Consider the following 18,840-nt stretch of genomic DNA (forward strand, 5'->3'; position numbering starts at 1 on the left):
TGAAAATAGAACATGTGGCCTTGATTATAAGCAGTTACCCCCTTACCTACTAAAAAATGCATGCTTCGTTAATTGCTCCATTTTCAGGGAGTAAAGAGAGGGCAAGTTTCCCCAAGGGTTCTCATTTATTTGTGATTTGGTTTCATTAATTTTTTTTCTAGAGGGAAATGATGCAATAAATCAATTTTTTGTTGCCTTTCTTAATTAGAGTTGCACATTGTGGGTATTTCACCTACTTGGTTGTTGGGATTTTGTGTTATAAAATCTTTCAAAATGTCATGGACAATTCACTGGAAAATAAATGATTGCACATACTCAGTTTAGAAACAACAAAATAAAGTGTCCCAAAGAATAAAACAAAACAAAACAAAATGTTATCACCTGCATTGCTTAAATACCCTTCATCTCCTCGGGAAACAGATGGAGTTTGCACTGTGCCTGCAAGGTCACCAGCCTTGGGCTTTACCAGACCAACAGAGGAAGTGTCTTCTGTTAAAAATACCCTCCTGCTTGTCTCCACAACAGACGTGACAGAAGTGACTGCTTAAGCAGGGCACATCCCTTCCTCTGCTCCTGGCTGTCACTGCCAGGATCACACGGAGCAGGGCATTGCCACAGATGCTTCTGTATTCTGCGTGGAGCTTGAATGTGTCAGCTGAGGCTCAGGCACAAAAAAAGGGCAGTCTCTGGGGCCCAAACCTTGGTTTAAATGGTGGTGATATGTCCCAGAGATAGTAAGTGGAGAAGGTTTTCCACAGAACTGTTTCCCACACACGTCCGGAGAATTTACAAAAGCAGTGTTGGTAATTGTAGGGACAGTGACAAAAAGCAAGAGACAGGGTCACACTGTGAGTCACTGAAAGGCATAAAATGTGTTTTAAAATGTTCCTGATGTATTTTGGATTAAGACCTGTGGGGGGTTCTGGATGGAGCCAGTCAGTCTGTTAACACTTTTGTTCAATCTGTCTTACAGTGCCCCCTGTTCTACTTCCTACACTCTCTCATGTCTCTTCATTAGTATGATGATGGCAACCTAATTAGCAAAACAAAAAATTTTGTGGCTTTAGATTTGTTTTGAGAAGGATTTCTTTAGTATAACTTAATCCCTAATTATTTGGAAAGAAGCTGTCTAAAGTTCATGACTCCCACAAGTTCTTCAATTATTTGTAAAACAGGATTATAGGACCTGGTAAAAGGTCTTACTCAGACTTCATCTCCTTATACATTGGAACACTGATTTAATTAAATATAGCCTGCTTATAATCTCTGCAGTCATTGTTTTGCTATTTGCAGAGTACCACTTTGCTTAATTGTCCCTGATTTACCACCCATTACGAGATGAGCTCTCCAGGAAAGCAACACAGTGCACTAAAGAGATGGGCTGGTGTCGTGGTTTATCTAGAAAAAGTCCTGTCAATTTCTCTGCATCCTGTTTTGTAGTTATATTGCATCACATCACATGTGGCTCTCATGTTATGTCCAGTGAGCAAAGACCAAAGGTAGGGGAGAACAAGGCAGCTGAGAGCCCAGTGGTCTGATACCTCATCAGTCCTGTGTGCACTCACCTGTGTAAGTTCAGACATGGTCAGGAGCGAGTCTATCCAGCAGCTGCGTTGCTACCAAGAGCATTACATGTTACCAAACCTGCTCACAGATCAGCAGGTAGAGCAATGTGGGATGTGCTGGCTGAAATACAGATAGCTAGAGTCAGGAAGGGGGAAAATGGGAGAGCTGGGGATCTCTGGATATTAGGACATCTTCTGAAGTCACACTTACTCTGGTGGCACCAAACTTAGATAGTGAATGTCTTTGAAGAAGGGCCTCAAAGCAGTCTTTCTACCAGACACAATAAGCCATACCTTCTTTGTTCTCTCCAGGCTCTAAATGTTGTACCAGTTCAATAACGTGAAAGGAACCATTGTCCAGTCTAAAACAGTGGGTACATTTGGTCTCCCGAGGTCTTCTGTTGGAAAAGCATGGAACATTTTGATCTGCTGGATGAAAGAGGCACACCTGCTGTTTGGAGAACTGCCAGTCTCTCCTGAGCTACCGCGTCTCATTGCATGCTGGTGGTTATTAATGTATTTTAGTGATAACCACTCAAATCGGGAGAGTTACATTTCTGTGAAACTGGCATGACATTAAAATCATACCCATACATGCAAGTGGGCTTAGCTGAATATTAATTCCAGACCTAACGTTTTCCTATGTATGAATATATAGATACTTCATTTTCTGCATTGCTTCACTCCTGCCATCCTTATCAAACTTACATCCCATTAAGCCAGTAGAACGTTTGATTGGAAGGAAAAAAAAATGTGACAGCATTTTGACCATAACAGATGTTTATTTTGTAGCTTCTGACTTCTAAGTCAGAAAATGAGTTTGTGTATTACAGCTTGTTTGGATACAGAGTAGATTGTTTCCCTTGACACATCATTGAGAGTTTTCCCTTCTTTATTCCAAATTATCTTTATGGCTTCCATTGCTCTTAGGCAAGTTATACTTTTATACATTGAAAGAACAAAATTAGCTCTGAAATACTTTCAGACATAATATAAAGGCAATAAGTTATAGTGCTGGAAATGATACAACTTCTAAAATGTTTAACTAACTTCAGTCAGGGGTTTTGTTTGTCTTCACCCTGAGGAGAAAGGAATGGAAGTTTCTTTTTAAGGGACTTCCCTAGGCAAGGCCTGATGAGCTTGACATCTCAATGAACTGGGAGCTGCCAGAGGATGCACAAGGAATTAACATTAACCATTAACAAACATCAATGCCTGATCATCCTCCCTGGTGTGTCAGAGGCACCTGGTCCGGGAAAAGATCAATAAGAGAACCAAGGATGAGGACTTAATTAGCATCAAAGGCGAAGGGATCAAGAACCAATAGAAAACCAAATACTAAGAACTGTGTAACTTAGGACCAATGAACCAGCGGATTTCTCTGGTTTTGACAGTATGTGGAAAATCTAGTAAAGAGCCATGTGCGATGGAATGATTTTCTCTGCACAACCCAGGCAATGTGTGGATGAAATTATTTCTCTTACACATCCTGGCCAGAATAAAGTAATGCCTTAATTCTCTAATACTTAAAAAATGTTGTTGGAGAGCTTTTGTTTTTCCTGTGGTTTTGGTGACAGTAGCATGGACCTGATTTAAAAGCAACAGTGTTCAGGGAGCTGAAAATTGCTGCAAATGCTGGGAGCTGAGTTAGTGCTGTCCCTTCCCATGGCATTGAGGTGTGAGCAGGATGAAGCTGAACATCTCTTTCCCAGCCACTAGCTGCCAGAAGCCATTGTAGTGGATGATGGATGCAAGGTAAGAACATTTTGTGAGAACAAACGGCCACAGAGCTCGTGGGTGATTCCCTTGGTGAGGAGTGGAAGGGATATTGACTTTAGGCAAAGAGTTGTTTTTTGTGGACATAACTGCTAGCTGTAGCATAAGGAGAGAAAGTTTTTGGTTAAAACCGATGTTTTTCAGCAGGAAGGTCAAGGGCATACCTGGATTGCTCTCCAAGTGAAGTTGTTGTACACTTTTAAATAACTGGCAAAAACGGCAGGTAGCACCTGAGAGGACTGGAACTTTTGGAAAGAGGGAAAAGAAATCTCCTGGTCAGTCTAAGATGGCTGTCCCAAAAGAGATAAAAAACATAAGGGGGTCTTAAATGGCTACCTAAAAAAACAAGCATATTTTTGCCAAGGAGCTGGTAAAGGTGCCAATTACCTTGAAGGCTGAAGCAGCAGCTTGTCCTCAGGGCTGAGGCAGAGCTGATGGCCCAGAAGTAACTTGCCCAGAACCCCAGAAACCTATTTGTGCAGAGCTGAAGGGCTTTAAAATGCAAACCTCTCTGGGGGAAGCATGGATGCCAATCTGGACACAGTGCTGGGCCACCCTGAACATGACCTCACCCCCAGGGAGGAGTTTGCACCGAAGCCAGACTCCTCCCCACAACACTGAACTCTGCCTCCCTGTAAAAGATGAGGAGGCAGAGAGGGAGGCAGGGCTCCCTGACCGTGATGTCACTGATGCCACCTCCCTTCACTCCTTGGAGGAGGGGGATAACTGACTGGAACCACCCTCTCTGTGCTAATCACTCTCAGACCTGCTCTTTTTTAAGGCATTAGCATGTGATGGAGCAGAGCTGATGGTGATGATACCACACCCTGCAAGAGAATTAACTAAGTTACAAAGGACAGAGACGCTTTTGGAAATTTTACTAATGTTGGAAAAATAAATCAGGCTTTCTGAGGAAAAAGGACATGGCAAAGAGCTGTGTATTTTAATCAGAATGCATATTGCATGAGAAGTTTGGACTTGTTGGGAAGGGGGGGACTGATCCCTCTACCCACTCCAACATGTGATAAAAATATTATTTTTAATTTTTGATACTGTTTTTATCACATGTGGGGAGTGTGGGGAAATGGTGAGCTTCCAAACTATGCCTGAGAGGGAGCTAATACTCCATTGGCTTTTTCTTAGATTATTGTTATTCATTCCAAAAATTTAAAGATCAGTACTGAGAGAAAAAAACTCTCAGAACCACCCCCCGAAGGTGAGCCGGGAGTGGGGGCCAAATTAGAATATCCCAAAAAGCTTACTAAAAATGTGTGGAAATTTAGTTTCCCTGTATTTTCAATGAAACTTTTTGAACAGTGTTCATGTGCCCAGGTGGCCAAGCAGGCCAGTGGCATCCTGGCCAGTCTCAGGAGCAGTGTGGCCACCAGGAGCAGGGCAGGGATGGTCCCCCAGTACTCGGTGCTGGTGAGGCACACCTTGAGTGCTGTGTCCAGGTCTGGGCCCTTTGGAAGGATGCTGAGACGCTCGAATGCATCCAGAGGAGGGCAGCAAGGCCTGGAACACAAGCCCTGTGAAGAATGGCTGAGTAGGCGGGGTTGTTTAGCCTGGGAAAAAAGGGGGCTCTGTGGACCTTATCACTCAAACCTTATCACTCTCTACAGCTACCTGAGAAGAAGTTTTGGTCAGCAGCAGGTCAGTGTCTTCTCCCACCACTGACAGAACAAGTGGTCAACATCTTACGCTGCACCAGGGGAAGTTTAGGCTAGACATTAGGAAGAAATTCTTCACTTTAAGAGTGATTGGGCACTAGAATCATCTGCTCAGGGAGGTGGTGGAGTCACCATCGCTGGACATGTTTAAAAAATGACTGGATGTGGCACACTGCCATGGTTTTGTTGACAAGCTGGTGTTAGGTCATAGGTGGGACTTGATGATCTCAAAGGTCTTTTCCAACCTAGTTAATTCTGTGATGCTGTGCTTCAGTGAGCTGAAAATTGCTGTGAATGCTGGGAGCTGAGTTAGTGCTGCCCCTTCCAGCAGGATCAGGGTGTGAGTCTGATGAAGCTGAATCTCTTTCCCAGCCTCTGGCTGCCAACTGCTCATTGAAGTGGACAATGGGTGCAAACTAAGAACATTTTATGAGAAATGAATGGCCCCAGAGCCATTCTGATTCCCTTGGTGAGGAGTGGGAGGGGTGTGTCATCTGGATCAGTGGTGGCAATGACAAAGGTTTCTCTGTGAAGCAAGGTGTCCTTCCTCACAGATGTGTCTGCCTTCTGCTCAACAAGGAGCATTCCTGCTACCACCATAGAGGAACTGGAGAGAGAAGGCGCAAATCCATTCCTGGTGGTGTTGTTGGTGCAAAGTTGAGTGTCCTGAACCCTGTCATAGAGAAAAAGAGTGAAAAGGGCATTCTGTGGCTGACTGACACAAGCCTGTCCAAAAGGATCAGCAGTGTCCCCAAGCTGTTCAGCCTAAGAAGGATGATGTTTGCCAGTATGTTGTGAGGAGACCTCTGAACAGGGGGGGCAAGAAACCCAGAACCAAGGCTCCTAAAATCCAGTGACTCAAGTGCTGCAGCATAAGCACAGGCATATTGCTCTGAAGAAGCAGGGCACTCAAAAGAACAAGGAGGAAGCAGCAGAATTCAAAGCTCTTGGCCAAGAGAACGAAGGAAGGCAATGAGAAATGCTGGGAGCAAATTGTGAACTGGAGCTGTCTCTCTTCATTGAGAGCCTCTACGTCTAAATCAAGGCAGAAGTAAGGACATCACATACTAAAAAGATATTGTACACGGTATTACCAATAAATCCCTTTTGTGCTGAACTTAAAAAAAACCTCCAACATTAAAACTAAAATAAAATCATCACAACACAGAACAAAAATGAACAACTTGCACAAAATTCACTCCTTGATCCTTCACAATTACAAGAAAAATTCCCCCTGATCATTCTACTCTGTAACACTTAACACTTTTCAGTACTTATTTTGCCTATTACTTCTCCCAGTTACTGTCTGATAATCTTCATTATTGCTTCCATTCTCCAGTAGGAGGACTGGGTTAACCTGGGCCAGATCCCAGGCCCCCACCAAAGCCACTCTCTCTCTCCTCTCCGCAGCTGGACAGAGGAGAAAAAATTTAATGAAGGGTTCATGTGTTGAGGTAACGACCTGTAGAGATCACTCATCAAATATTGTCAGGGGCAAAACAAGCTCAACTTAGAGATATGAAGGGAGTTTATTACTAACAAAATCAGAGCAGGATAATGAGAAGTGAAACAAACCCTTCAAAACACATCCCTCCCTCCCTCCCAGCTCTACCTCCTACCCCAGCAGTGCCAGCAGACAGGGAATGGGGGCTGTGGTCAGTTCATCCCCGAGGCTGCTCTCGCTGCTGAGGGAGAGGAGCCATTCCCCTGCTGCGCCGCGGGGCCCCTCCTGAGGGAGACAGTTCTCCATGAACTCCTCCAGCACGGCTCCGTCTCATGGCCGGCAGCTCCCTGCAGCTTTCTGCAGTGGGAGTCCATCCCGTGGGCAGCAGCACCCCTCAAACCCTGCAGCACTGGGTCACCCTTCTGTGGGGTGCAGTCCTTCAGGGACAGGCTGCTCCAGCCTGGGAGCAGGGCCCTCTTCCCACAGCTCTGCCACGGGCTCACAGCCTCCTTCAGGCACCCACCTGCTCTGGGGTGGCTCCTCCAGGGGCTGCAGGTGGATCTCTGCATTCCTGCACCTCCCTGGGCTGCAGGGGCACAGCTGCCTCACCAAGGGCTGCACCAGGGGCTGCAGGGGAATCTGGGCTCTGGCTCCTGGAGCAGCTCCTGCCCCTCCTCCTGCGCTGATTTTGGTCTCTACATGTTGTTCTCATATATTCTCACTTCCTGCTCTTCTCTATCGGGGATTAAAACTGCACCACAAACTTTGTTTTGATTTCTTCTTAAATATGTTATCATGGAGGCGTTACCATCATTTCTGATTGGCCCAGCTTGTTCATCTTTGGAGCCACTAGGGATTGGCTTTGCTGGATATGAAGAAGTTTCTAGCAGCTTCTTACAGAAGCCATCCCTGTATCCCCACCCTGCTACAAAAACCAGGCAATGCAAGACCAATCCAACAGCAAATCATATTCGTAATGCATATATTTGTGGAAATGCTTGTCTTGCAGAATCACTGTTAACCAAAGAAGGGGATTCTGATGCAATGATGGGTAGAAGGTGCAGCTTGACTAGATGATCATTGTAGGTTCCTTCCAACAGAATAATTTTCTACTCTACTTTACTGTGCTCTACTCTACTCTACTCTACTCTACTCTACTCTACTCTACTCTACTCTACTCTACTCTACTCTACTCTATTCTTCTCTTCTCTACTTTAGTCTCCCTAGATTCCAACCTGGCGTAAAATTGTTCTGGATGGTGATTAACCTGAATGACTCTAAAAGAGAATACTAGGAGTAAGAGGGTTTTTTTTTGCATTTTGATTTCGGCATGGTGAAAATCATTCCAGTTTTTGTAGGACAGTGACCAGTTAATAAATGTGCAGTCTAATGCCCTAACAATCCTTTGCCTCTGCATTCAGAATCAGTAGCAGAAATACTCTGGATGTAGTTTGTCCTGTGTGCCTCATCTTGTTACTAGTCAGAGAGGGGAGTTCTCTGCTTAGTTCATTTGGTTGAACTCAGTGCTGAATACTTCTATTTAATGTACAGATAAAATGTTTTATTTACAGATGACTAGGTACATATGTGAGAGTGGAAAGATTTACACATTTTCTGTCCCAGTCCAGCATGCTTTCTAGGTTGCAAGTATGTATGCCTCATCATCTCTACTCATTTGTTTCTAATTTTTCTGAATGCTGATGTAATGTGCAAAGCCCATTGATAAGTAGCCCCTGCAGAGCATACAGACTGTGGCCAGTTAGTCAGCCAGGGCACACATTCATCTCTGGTGCACATATGCTGGATTTCATAACTGCCTGCCAGGACTTCTGGGTTGCAATCACACAGAGGAGGAGAGAGTACAAATAGATTTAGGTAAGTACACTCAGCTCAGTAGAGAGACTTTGTTAACTGAAGGTTGCTTATGCTGTTTTTAAGTGATGGAAAGATATTTAAGTGATGGAAAAAGGCTGTTGCTTTAATGGTTTAAAGACATCTGTTCTCAGCCTCACTGAAATAGCAAGTAACTCTAATGCTTTGGTTACTTTTACTGTATTTCTTCATGACCCAGTGAATTTTAATAGCTAAAAAGCACAAACCATTGTTTAGGCAGAATTTGCTATGTGAAGTGCAGAAAAGTACAGACAGTTTCTGTGAAATAGAAATGAGGATCCCTTTAGAATTCAAACTGTCTGTTCCCAGACCAGAGTCCTCCAAAGCACAGTTCAGCACTCTGGGAAGTGGCAGAAATAGATTATTATGTACTTGACAAACACATGATCATAGAATCATTGAATATCCTGAGTTGGAAGAAACCAACAAGGATCATTGAGTCCAACTCCTGGCCCTGCACAGGACCTGTTATCTAGCCCTGTTATTCCCACCATGTGCCTGAGAGAATTGTCCAAGTGCTTCTTGAGCTCTGTGAGGTTTGGTGCTGTGACCACTTCCCTGGGGAGCCTGTTCAAGTGCCCAGCAGCCCTCTGGGTGAAGGTGTTTGTGCATGTTTCTTCAAGGTGCTGAATTGTATTTTAAAAAATAGTCTAAGAATACAGACAGGACACTAATTTCAGGAGTTTTGGAGTCAGTGGAGGTAGATTAAGTCCTAAATAGAGTGTATTTTACCTGTACACATCTCTTTTGCTGTTCCAGTAAGGCAGATACAAGACTGTATTTCCAAAAGGGAAATGCTTGACTTAAAAAAAGCTCAGTCATTGAAATGTTGTCCATGCCAAAAAAGTCTGAAAGTTTTGTCCTGGAAAAATGATGAATACAAGTCAGTTTGCAGAGGAAGAACTGAGCTTTGCCTGCTTTATTTGTGTGATCACCTAGTAAGTAACTAAATGAAAGTCTTCACTTTGTTTTAAGTTGTGTGTATATCACTTGGACAGGATCTGCCTTCTCCAGACTGACACTTCCATTTTCTGTACAGCATGAACATTAGCATCAGTTCAGATTTAAGTGTTGTGAATCGGGGTGGTGGTAAGATGTGTGCAAAGAGAAAAAATTATATGAACTGAATTGCCAGTTATGTCTTTTCAGGCTCTGAGGAGTTGGGAAGTGGAAGCTTTGGGCATCGGTACATCACAGACACAGTGACTGGTGATGGTGATGGATTTGATATCGATGATTCAGACTATGACATTTACATAGAAGAGGTAAATGTCAAGATTTGTTTTTCACACTTCTGTTTTCTTTATAGTCTGGATATGTTAAAGTGTCTGGTCCTGTCAAGAAGTTTAATATCTGATGTTAAGTGCTTAGATATAGTGATGTGGTCACTTCTTTTTCTTCATTGAGGATGAGTTTGTTGCCTCAGATCTGTATATCAAAATGTGTTAATTTCGTTTCCCCACAGAATTTTAATTCTACTGAATTGATGTTTCTTCCTTTCAGCTCAGACCACTTCCTGCTATTAAAGGAGGCAACAGAAAGTTTCTGGTCGAAACTAAGGTCACCCCAGGGTCTAGTTCCAGGCTCCTGTCACGGGTCCTAACAACCACTTCCGAGCCCACTACTCCCAGTGCTGCCAGCACAGGGCCTTCGGCCGCAGGCAGGGCGGGCAGCGTGCGGGCAGGGCGGCGGGGCAGTGCGTCCCCAGCCGCGCGCCTCTCCGAGCTGTCCTGCGACGAGGCCGTGTGCTCCGCCGACAGCTTCTGCATCAACGACTACGACCGCGGCGGCTCTCGCTGCCACTGCAACCTGGGCAAAGGCGGGGAGACCTGTGAGGAAGGTAGGTTTCTGTGTGCCCACGGCTGCTGGCTCCTCTTTGTGTGGGTCAGGGAGCTCTTTGCAAAGAGCCCAGCGATGTGCACTTTGGGAAGAGCCGGCTGGGATTTGTGGATCCCTACGGGTGGCAAATTGCAGTTCAGGCATCACCCCCATTGCTTTTTTTTTTCCTCAGTGAGGTGGGAAAAAGTCATTCCTTAATAAAGCTGAGTGCAGAACCTGTGTAAAGATGCACAGGGGCAGTTAATCATCCTTCCCCCACCTAAGAGTCAGGGGATGGTGGAGCAGGTATGTTGTTAATCACCCAGGTGTGACAGGATCCAATCACGGCACCCTCTGATGGAAGCTGGAAACATTCAACCCCTCTTTGACACTTGCATTTTGGCAGCAGCTGAAGCTCTGAACCACCCCCATTTTCTGTGTGGTCCAGATGGTGCTGGTCCCACCACAGGGATGTGAGAAATCTCCCATTGTAAAAATCCCTCCAGAGGAGGCTTTCCCCATGGTCTGCAAGTCTGCGCTGCAGCACTCATGTCAGGCAAACTGCGGCAAGGGAGGAACAAAATCTCATACCCAGTTCAAAAAGCATATCCTGAAGGCTAGGTCAATGTGAGGATGTGTTTGCCTTAGTCAGGACTTACCACCCATCCTGTTGCCTCTTTTCAGGGCAGCTGAGCCATGGCAAGAACTTGCTGAGCTGAAGGAGGCTGTCCTACTTCTTCTTCCCTCGCTGTCTTCTTGTTCTTTCCCTCTAGAGACCTAAACCCACCCTTTCACAAGGTTAACACTGAGCAGATCACCTGGTGAGCCAGTCCAGCTCCCTCACCAGGCCATAAGCAAGTCACTTTTTCCCCCTGAAGTAATTTTTCTTCTGGTTTGGTGACCAAGGGGTCAGATGAATGCCAGGGCTCAGGAAAAGAAAATGTCCCATTGGCTGTGGTGGTGCTGTTCCTCCAGCTAAGAAGGAGCTGATCTGCCCATCCCTCTGCATTCTGATCTGATCTGATCTGATCTGCCAAGACTGTGCCATACAGCAGAGCATCAGGGACCCATGTTTCTTCTACAGGGTCATGTTAGACTTCCATGTTGCACAGCGTCATGCATCAGGGATACAGACACTGAGGGTGCTTCATCTTCTTAAAGTGGAGTACTGGAGCAAAGAGAGCTCCTTCTGAAAACAATTTGATATGACTCAGTGACATGGAACAGCTGCAGATATGATTTTAGGCCTTGATCAAGTATGAAGAGTTGAAGATTTATTTGAACTGACAAGGCCATATACAACTTGTAAAGCAGTCTATTAACACCAGTCCAAACCCTCTGTTTTTCACAGGGGAGGGTGTTACTCCAAAGTAAACATGATGTGCCAGTACTCCTTTGTACCGAGTTTGTCTTCAGCAGCCAGTATTGTTAAATAATATATTAATCTGAATGGAAACAGACTTTTCTTCACATTCAGCAGCTGCCTGGCACTCTGGTCCAGTCAGTTCTGCTTGTAATCAGGAGATGACATAATTGTTCTCTGCTGAGGTTGCATTCAGGTTTATAGCACCAATCCCCTTCAACTCAGCCTAAAATGTGTGCCTTGCAAGCAAAAACGTGGAGAGAACTCTACCCAGATTCAAAATCTGAGTGAGGAAAACTCAGTATTTAAATAGCAAAGAGGAATAGGAATCCTCATCCTTCCTTCCTCATTAGACTTAAATTCACTGTCAGTTTAAAAACTCAGGCCTGAAACTGTGTCTCTCCTCAGTGCTTCTTAGGAAAATAGGCTGCAAGGGTAATTTTACAGCTGACAGTGGCTAGCAGTAAGATATCTCTAATTTTCATTTTCTCTCAGGGTCAGGGTCTAACACAAGACAGCAAAGGGTGAGGATTGATAATGTCATTTGACAAGAGCAATTAAAAGTGCCACTGTTGCAGCCAGGGATGGAAAGATGCCTACAAGGACTCTCTTCTCCCCATCACTCCTTTTGGCTTCTGCCCTGAGCTGACTTGAGAGAAGTGCTGGGAGCTGGTGGGCTGTTATGAGACATCCAGTGATTCTCCAGATGCTGAATGCAGTGGCTACAGAGTAGCAGTGACTAATGCTGCCTCGAGTCTGGCTGTATTTCCCGTGTGTGTTTTTGGAATCCTTCAGAACAGAAAATTACTTTGTCCTCTCTTTCTTAAACCAGTTCTTAAAAGAAGATAAAGTTGATGTGGTCTTTCTTCTATAATAAAGATGAAAACCTGCCGAAATTTCCTTTGAATTCTCTGATTAAACTATTGAGCATTACTTGGCCCTCAGTATCCTGTTTCATTCCAAGTTCACCAGGTCCTTGGGAATAAAGGAATTAGCTGTAAAAAGTGGTGGGAGGACAAGGCAATAGGTTAACTGGTTGTTGACTGCTACTGCCTAATGGTTGTCTCTGGAGGAACTCTGCCTTTCATTGCCACCTGATGTTATCTAGTGCTAAATGTGTGTATTGATTTTTATTCGGAAGAAAACTGCTAAATAACATGCTTCCCTCTTTGCTTTTCAGACATTAATATCCAGTATCCTCAGTTCTCTGGCTACTCGTATATCACCTTTGAACCACTGAAAAAGTCCTATCAGACATTTCAAATTACCCTTGAATTCAGGGTAAGTTGAAGCAGTTCTCACATTGGGGTTTTAAATTTTATTTACTTACTCTGATGTGGTGGACAATATAGCAGTAACTTAGCTTCAGTATAGCTTCAGTGTATAGCTTCAGTAACTTAGCTTCAGTATAGCTGTGGTGAACCTGTGTGTGACATCTGGCTCCACCCTCAGTGAATGTAAATTAAGTTTGTAAGCAGCTGAAGGGTTTTCATCGATGGTTGGTAGGCACTGCATGAGAGAATCCCTGGGACTCGTGGACTAGCAGCAATGTGCATTGGCGAGGTTACAGTCACGTGGATGAGCCACAGGCTGAAGAAAACACACAGAATTTTTGTGAATTTGAGTTTGAAAGTGGTGTGCACAATCTTTGTGGACAAGAGATGATGATCCTGTCCTACTAAGCAAAACAGTGCCCTGTGTATAGCATTCCTTTCCTGCCCTGCAGGATTTAAGTGGATGTTATTTTCCCCTCTGAAGTTTGGGACACAGGCTACTAATACATTCAGGATACCGTATTAAATGCAGGACTAAAGTGGGGATACATCCCACGCTGGCTTTTGTGAGTGCTGTCTGTTCATTATGGACAGAACATGTAGGGCTGCCTCTAGGGAGAGTGGTCAAGCTCTTGGATGCATCCCCACCCCCACGTAAAGCAGATTCCCCAGCCCACAATCTGGGAAGGAGACTGTTACTAAAGCAGCAGCAATCAGTTCCCTCAGTGGTGATCTTACACTCCTCTGGCAATTTGCCATTTTAAAACGCAGGGTGGCTGCAAAAAGGCACTGTGTCAGCTGCTATGAGCATATGGAGAAGTGCTGCTGGCACAGCCTGCTTGGCTTGAGGAGTGCCAGTCTCGTAGAACATGTGAAGTAGGGTGTATGTATTCATACACAGTGAGTCTGATGTGTCTACACTTACCAGGCTTGCTAGGACATTCTTGCTAGACCTTTTTACTCAGGAGTCTCGTATGGGATGTGTCTGACAGTCTCCCAGGCTTTTTTTCAGGTCTGATAGTATCATACTTTTAGAGATGGCCTTAAATTGTTTAACCATTGAGGCAGTGATTTTCTAGGTTTTTCAAATGCAGGATTCAAAATTGATCAAACAATTTCTGATCCAGCAACTTAAAAATTATGACCCTTTTCTGGAGAAAAGTCCCCCGCTGCTGCTTGCTTTTATCTGTAATTGTGAGGCTTTGATTTTTCACGTTGGTGCAATGATTGCAGGCTGAATCTGAAGATGGTTTGCTGCTGTACTGTGGAGAAAATGAACATGGTCGTGGTGATTTTATGTCACTGGCAATTATCCGACGTAGCCTCCAGTTCAGGTAAAACCTCCATCCTAAATCTGATGTAAAGAGAAAGGGCTATTGCTGCATCCTGGGGACGTGATGAATATCTCCAGTGTCTTTGACTTCTGCCCCATACAGTACACCAAATGGACAGTATAATTTCATTTAAGAGTACTTCAGTACTTTTTCCTCTTATCTTTCTTTAGTGTGTGAACATGTGCCCTGTTGAGCTCTTTTATTCAGACCTCAGTGTAAAGGCAAAGTGGTGATCTGTTTTCTATAAGACATTTGTCTGGGGCTCATAGCTATGTTACAAGAAATGCCAGTGAGCCCCTGTATTTGCTAAGCTGATGGTATATTGATGGTATTGAGTCAGTGCTTTTGCTTCACAGAAAATGGCTTGCAGATAATGTAGCAAAACAAAGGATGTAGTGCCAGCAAGGGGCCAGGAACTTCATCTTTTATGCTTTGTTTAGATGATACCTTGTTTAGGTTTCTTAAATGAAGATGGAGAGTGTTTCTTGAGTCTGATAGATATGAAGCAAGTGAAAGAGTATTTCCAGGATCTCCTAAATTGGGTGGGTGAGTCCTTTGAAAGTGGGGAATAACAAAGTGGGTGGTGTGCCTTAGTTATGTTTCTGTTCGCCTGCACTGCATGGCAGTCAGGGAAAATGGGACATTTTGTGCACATTCAGCTCTCCTGGAGGTCTTCCTGTCAATCAGCACTGAGTTTCAAATAGACTAGCAGAGTTATTAATGTATCAGTGCCTTTCACCACCGTGCTAGAAAAATTCCCAGGAGAAATCACTGTGATAGCAGGAGCTCAGATTGTAATACCCTCCATCTTGAAACAGTTTCAGCTGTTGGCAGGCTTAGCAATGCACTTGGTACAGATGGAGAATGCAAAATCTTCTCCACGTTGAAAGAGAGATAATGAAGTTTGAAATTTGGAACAGACCTTATGTGGACTTGCTGTCTGAACTTCCTGTGCTACTATGCAACGTGGAACAGAGAGATTCCCAAGTGCAAAAAGAATATTTGGAGTCTAAAACCAGCTTTTGGTCAAAGTAAGATTATCACCTCTCTATCTCATGATCCCAGGTTCAACTGTGGCACGGGAGTTGGAGTCATAACGAGTGAGAACAAAATCAAGCTGGGGAACTGGCACAGCGTCACTTTGTTCAGAGATGGCGTGAATGGCTGGCTCAGGATGGACAGCAATGCTCCAGTGACAGGAAAATCTCAGGTTGGTAATCATGCCCTTGTGGCTTAATCTTGGTGTCTCTCAAGGTTGTGATGATTCTTTTCTTGCCGCCAGAAGCCTGATCAGATTTAAAAGGTGCAGTTTTATTTATTGGTGTTAGGACATTTAGTGAAATGGGATCAGAGTACAGATTACTCTTCCAAATACATAATCTAGAAATCACAGAGATAAGTATCTCAGGGCTGAATCCCATGAGTTTCCCTCTTGTGCTCCATGTTTGCTCTGCCACCCTTCAGCTACCCTCAAATACAGGCCATTAGAAGTTTACTAGATTGCACAGCTGCTGTCCCTGATTGCTTTCTTTTTCAAGCCTCAGAGAACTGCTCTGCTTCCTCAGACATAAAAATTAGATGCATATGTGTGTATGAGTATATATTTATGTATAAGATGCATATACCCACACGAGATTTGTATACAGAGGTATAATTACATGCATATTCTGGACAATTATTTAAGCATAGTAATGGAGATAGACATTCTGCCCTGACTTATGTTAACACCGGCAGGTTCATACAAGGCTGACAAGATAAAATATAATACAGGAAGATGCTTTAACTTGCTCATCTGTTGCTGGGCCAGAAAACAAAATTAAGGCCCTGGAAGAAAAGGCAATTTCAAATTGTTTCAGATGTCTTTCCTTTGATAGCCACTATTAACATGCCATCCCTAGCCCTGAAAGAAAGCAGCTTCAGATGTCTTATTATTTTCCACTTTTTTGTGCAGGCACTGAAGAGAAAAAATTGCTGTGTATTGAGTTCTCATCAGCTGGAAATGACAGAGGAAAGAATTTCAGTGTGTCATGTGTTGCTGTTACCAATGCTATGAGGCCATGCAAAGGGCAGATGTGAATCAGGAGAGATATATACAGCTTCTGCAGTGCAAGTGAACACCTGCAGACTCAATAACCTCAGCTTATTTAGCCTGGCCAAATACAGGCTATGGTGATAGAATATATTGTTATAAATGCTGTGGGGGCAGGGCAGGGGTGGAAAATCCTGAAAGATTTTAGGTTAGAGGTCGGTGCTGTCAAAAGCACAGGTTGGTAAAACCCGGCCCTGAAAAACTGAGAATTTTGAATATTTTCTTCTAAAAGGGGGGGGTTTGAAAGAGCTCTTGAGTAGGAGGCAAAAGTCATATTTTGATCAGTTTGTGGAAGGAATTTTGGCTCATTTGGCCACAGTAGCATGGAGTTTGGGTCAGTGGTCCAAAAAGGTTCTGTTGGTTTTGATGGTTTTTGTTCTTTCACTGTAGCAGTTTTAGTAAACTTGTATATGTAGGTCTCTACAGATTTGTTAAAGAGATGGGCTGTACATTTAGCAATGGCAAAGTGAGCAGAACCCTGCTAAAGCTGCGACTTTACTGGCTTTCTCCTTTTCTTTGTTTTTTACCCTTTTTTGTCATTTCATAATTATTAAATACTGAACAGTTGCTGGGTTCTGTCCAAAAGACAATACCTCATTGGTCTGTCCCTCAGGGCTTACGGTTTAGAAGACAAACAATTCTTTGGCAGAAGGAAAGGAAGAAATTGCAGCAAAAGACAGACCATGCTTTCTCCTCAAAAAAGCGATTCCCAGTCTTTTTTATTGCGCTTTTAGTAGTTCATGTTGTGATGTGATGCAGGTGAAAAAGGTTGATTTCAAATGGTGGAGTGATTTAGGGCATGACTAACGGGAAAGAATTACCAGTGAGCAACATTTCCTGACACAGTTCTTCATGGAGGGAAAAACCTGATTGTAAAGCACTGTGGCTTAATGCTTTCTCCTGTGTTATGTGTGTTACACAGCGTGCTGTGCTCTGCTCTCCCTTCAGGGCCAGTACAGCAAGATCACGTTCCAGACTCCCTTCTACGTTGGCGGTGCTCCCAGCGTGTACTGGCTGGTCAGGGCCACCGGCACCAACCGCGGCTTCCAGGGCTGCGTCCAGGCCCTGAGCATCAATGGGAAGATGATTGACATGAGACCCTGGCCATTAGGGAAAGCTCTCAGTGGTGCTGACGTCGGTGAGTTCAGTGGTGTGGCGGTCTTTAATCAGTGACTAACCCGGGGTTACTTTTTATCCTGTTGGGGCAAATGGAGCGATGGTCCAGGTTTGAGGGGGGGAAGGCGCAGTCTCTAATTTTGGCCTGGTTTTCCTCTGTTCCTTTGCACATTGCTCTTGCTGGGGCTGTAGTAGGACAGTTCATCACGCTGCACAAGCAAGCCCTTTGTGGGCACACTGTGCACAGTAAATAGCAAACCCATTTTCATGAGCCAACAGTGAGATCTGTGTTGCAGATATCATTACAACTGCGCCGGTATTTATGCCAGCAGCTCTCAGGGCACCTCTTCATGCCCCTGACTGACACAGTCATGTCCTCAGAAATCAATAGTTAATATGCTGAGCTTGCCTTTGAAACAGTATGGACCCAAAAAAATGCGTTTTGCCTAAAGACATCATTGCGCTTGTCCAAAGTAACATATGGATCTCTCGGGTCCACAGCAGCCCTGTGGATGTTACAGAGGGCTTTCTGTGTTACACCCAACCACTGCTGAAGCATATAGGCTTTCCTGTATACCATCCTTTGTTTTGCTATCCAGAGCCATGGTATGATTTTAAAATAGCTTGGAATAAATACTTCCAGTGGCTTTATGAAGTGTTATAGTGTTATTATGATTTTTTTTTTCCTTCACAGAGTAAAAGATGGAGAAGTAGGGAAGGTAATTAACTAGTCCTGTCTTATTTATTCATCTATTTCATTCTTTTAATGGGCACTTGAAAAAAGGCAGGGCAACAAAATCCTTGCTTTAATGATCTCCCAGTCTAAACAGTATTAGAGAATAAGGGTAAACCCAAGACAGAAGGCAAGTGCTAGCGGCGAGAAATAGATTCCATACCACTGAACTCTCCCTGCCATGCTTCACCCACAAAGTCATCTTTCTTCTTTTCTGTGTGCATTTGACATCCCAAGAAGGAAATGATTTATGAGAAACTTCTTAACAATTGCTCTGTATTCTCTAGATAACATGACCAACTTCTGTGCAGTATAGGGGTAGAACACACTGGCCAAAGAAACAGTTACTGAAAAGAGTAAGATTTTGGAATCAGAGTATAATTTCATGATAGACTGAGAATCTATGGAATTTAGACAGATGAAAGCCCTGCTGAACTTCTCTAGCCCTAATCTCTATTGCCTTTTGGGATGCAGCTAGCTTCATTCCCATCCATGAATGCTCCACATACTACTGCATTAACAGTCAGCATCAATGAAAATAAATGCTGTGTTCTGCCATGTGTGACTCAAAAATGACTGATAAAGCCTTGCTGTCCTTGTGTGACTGCACACATTTATATGAAACTGTACCAGAAGAGAATTGCAAACAATTGGTCATGTAAGTATAACTTAAAATAAAAAAAATTGCATGTAAGCTCTGCTAGGGCTTAGGAATGACTAAGTCACTTGGAGATTTTTTCCTGTTGGCACAGTATATAAATCAAG

At 43.9% G+C, this 18,840-nt stretch overlaps 1 protein-coding gene and 1 pseudogene across 3 annotated transcripts in view; both read left to right on the top strand.

Moving 5' to 3' along the window:
- EGFLAM (EGF like, fibronectin type III and laminin G domains) overlaps positions 1 to 18,840 on the top strand; it is a 74,715-nt gene that overhangs the window by 33,285 nt on the left and 22,590 nt on the right. For both annotated transcript variants that reach the window (XM_084224611.1, XM_084224612.1), the window contains exons 8-13: positions 9,498 to 9,613; positions 9,852 to 10,188; positions 12,710 to 12,810; positions 14,037 to 14,137; positions 15,203 to 15,347; positions 17,175 to 17,364. In XM_084224611.1, coding sequence (XP_084080737.1) covers positions 9,498 to 9,613; positions 9,852 to 10,188; positions 12,710 to 12,810; positions 14,037 to 14,137; positions 15,203 to 15,347; positions 17,175 to 17,364 — 990 coding nt within the window. The remainder of the gene's footprint in view (positions 1 to 9,497; positions 9,614 to 9,851; positions 10,189 to 12,709; positions 12,811 to 14,036; positions 14,138 to 15,202; positions 15,348 to 17,174; positions 17,365 to 18,840) is intronic.
- LOC311165560 (small ribosomal subunit protein eS6-like) lies at positions 5,377 to 6,066 on the top strand (annotated as a pseudogene). The gene has a single exon. The product of its transcript is annotated as a small ribosomal subunit protein eS6-like (transcript).

This window comes from Fringilla coelebs, assembly GCF_963513975.1.
Source record: "Fringilla coelebs genome assembly, chromosome: Z".
Classification (NCBI taxonomy): domain Eukaryota; kingdom Metazoa; phylum Chordata; class Aves; order Passeriformes; family Fringillidae; genus Fringilla; species Fringilla coelebs.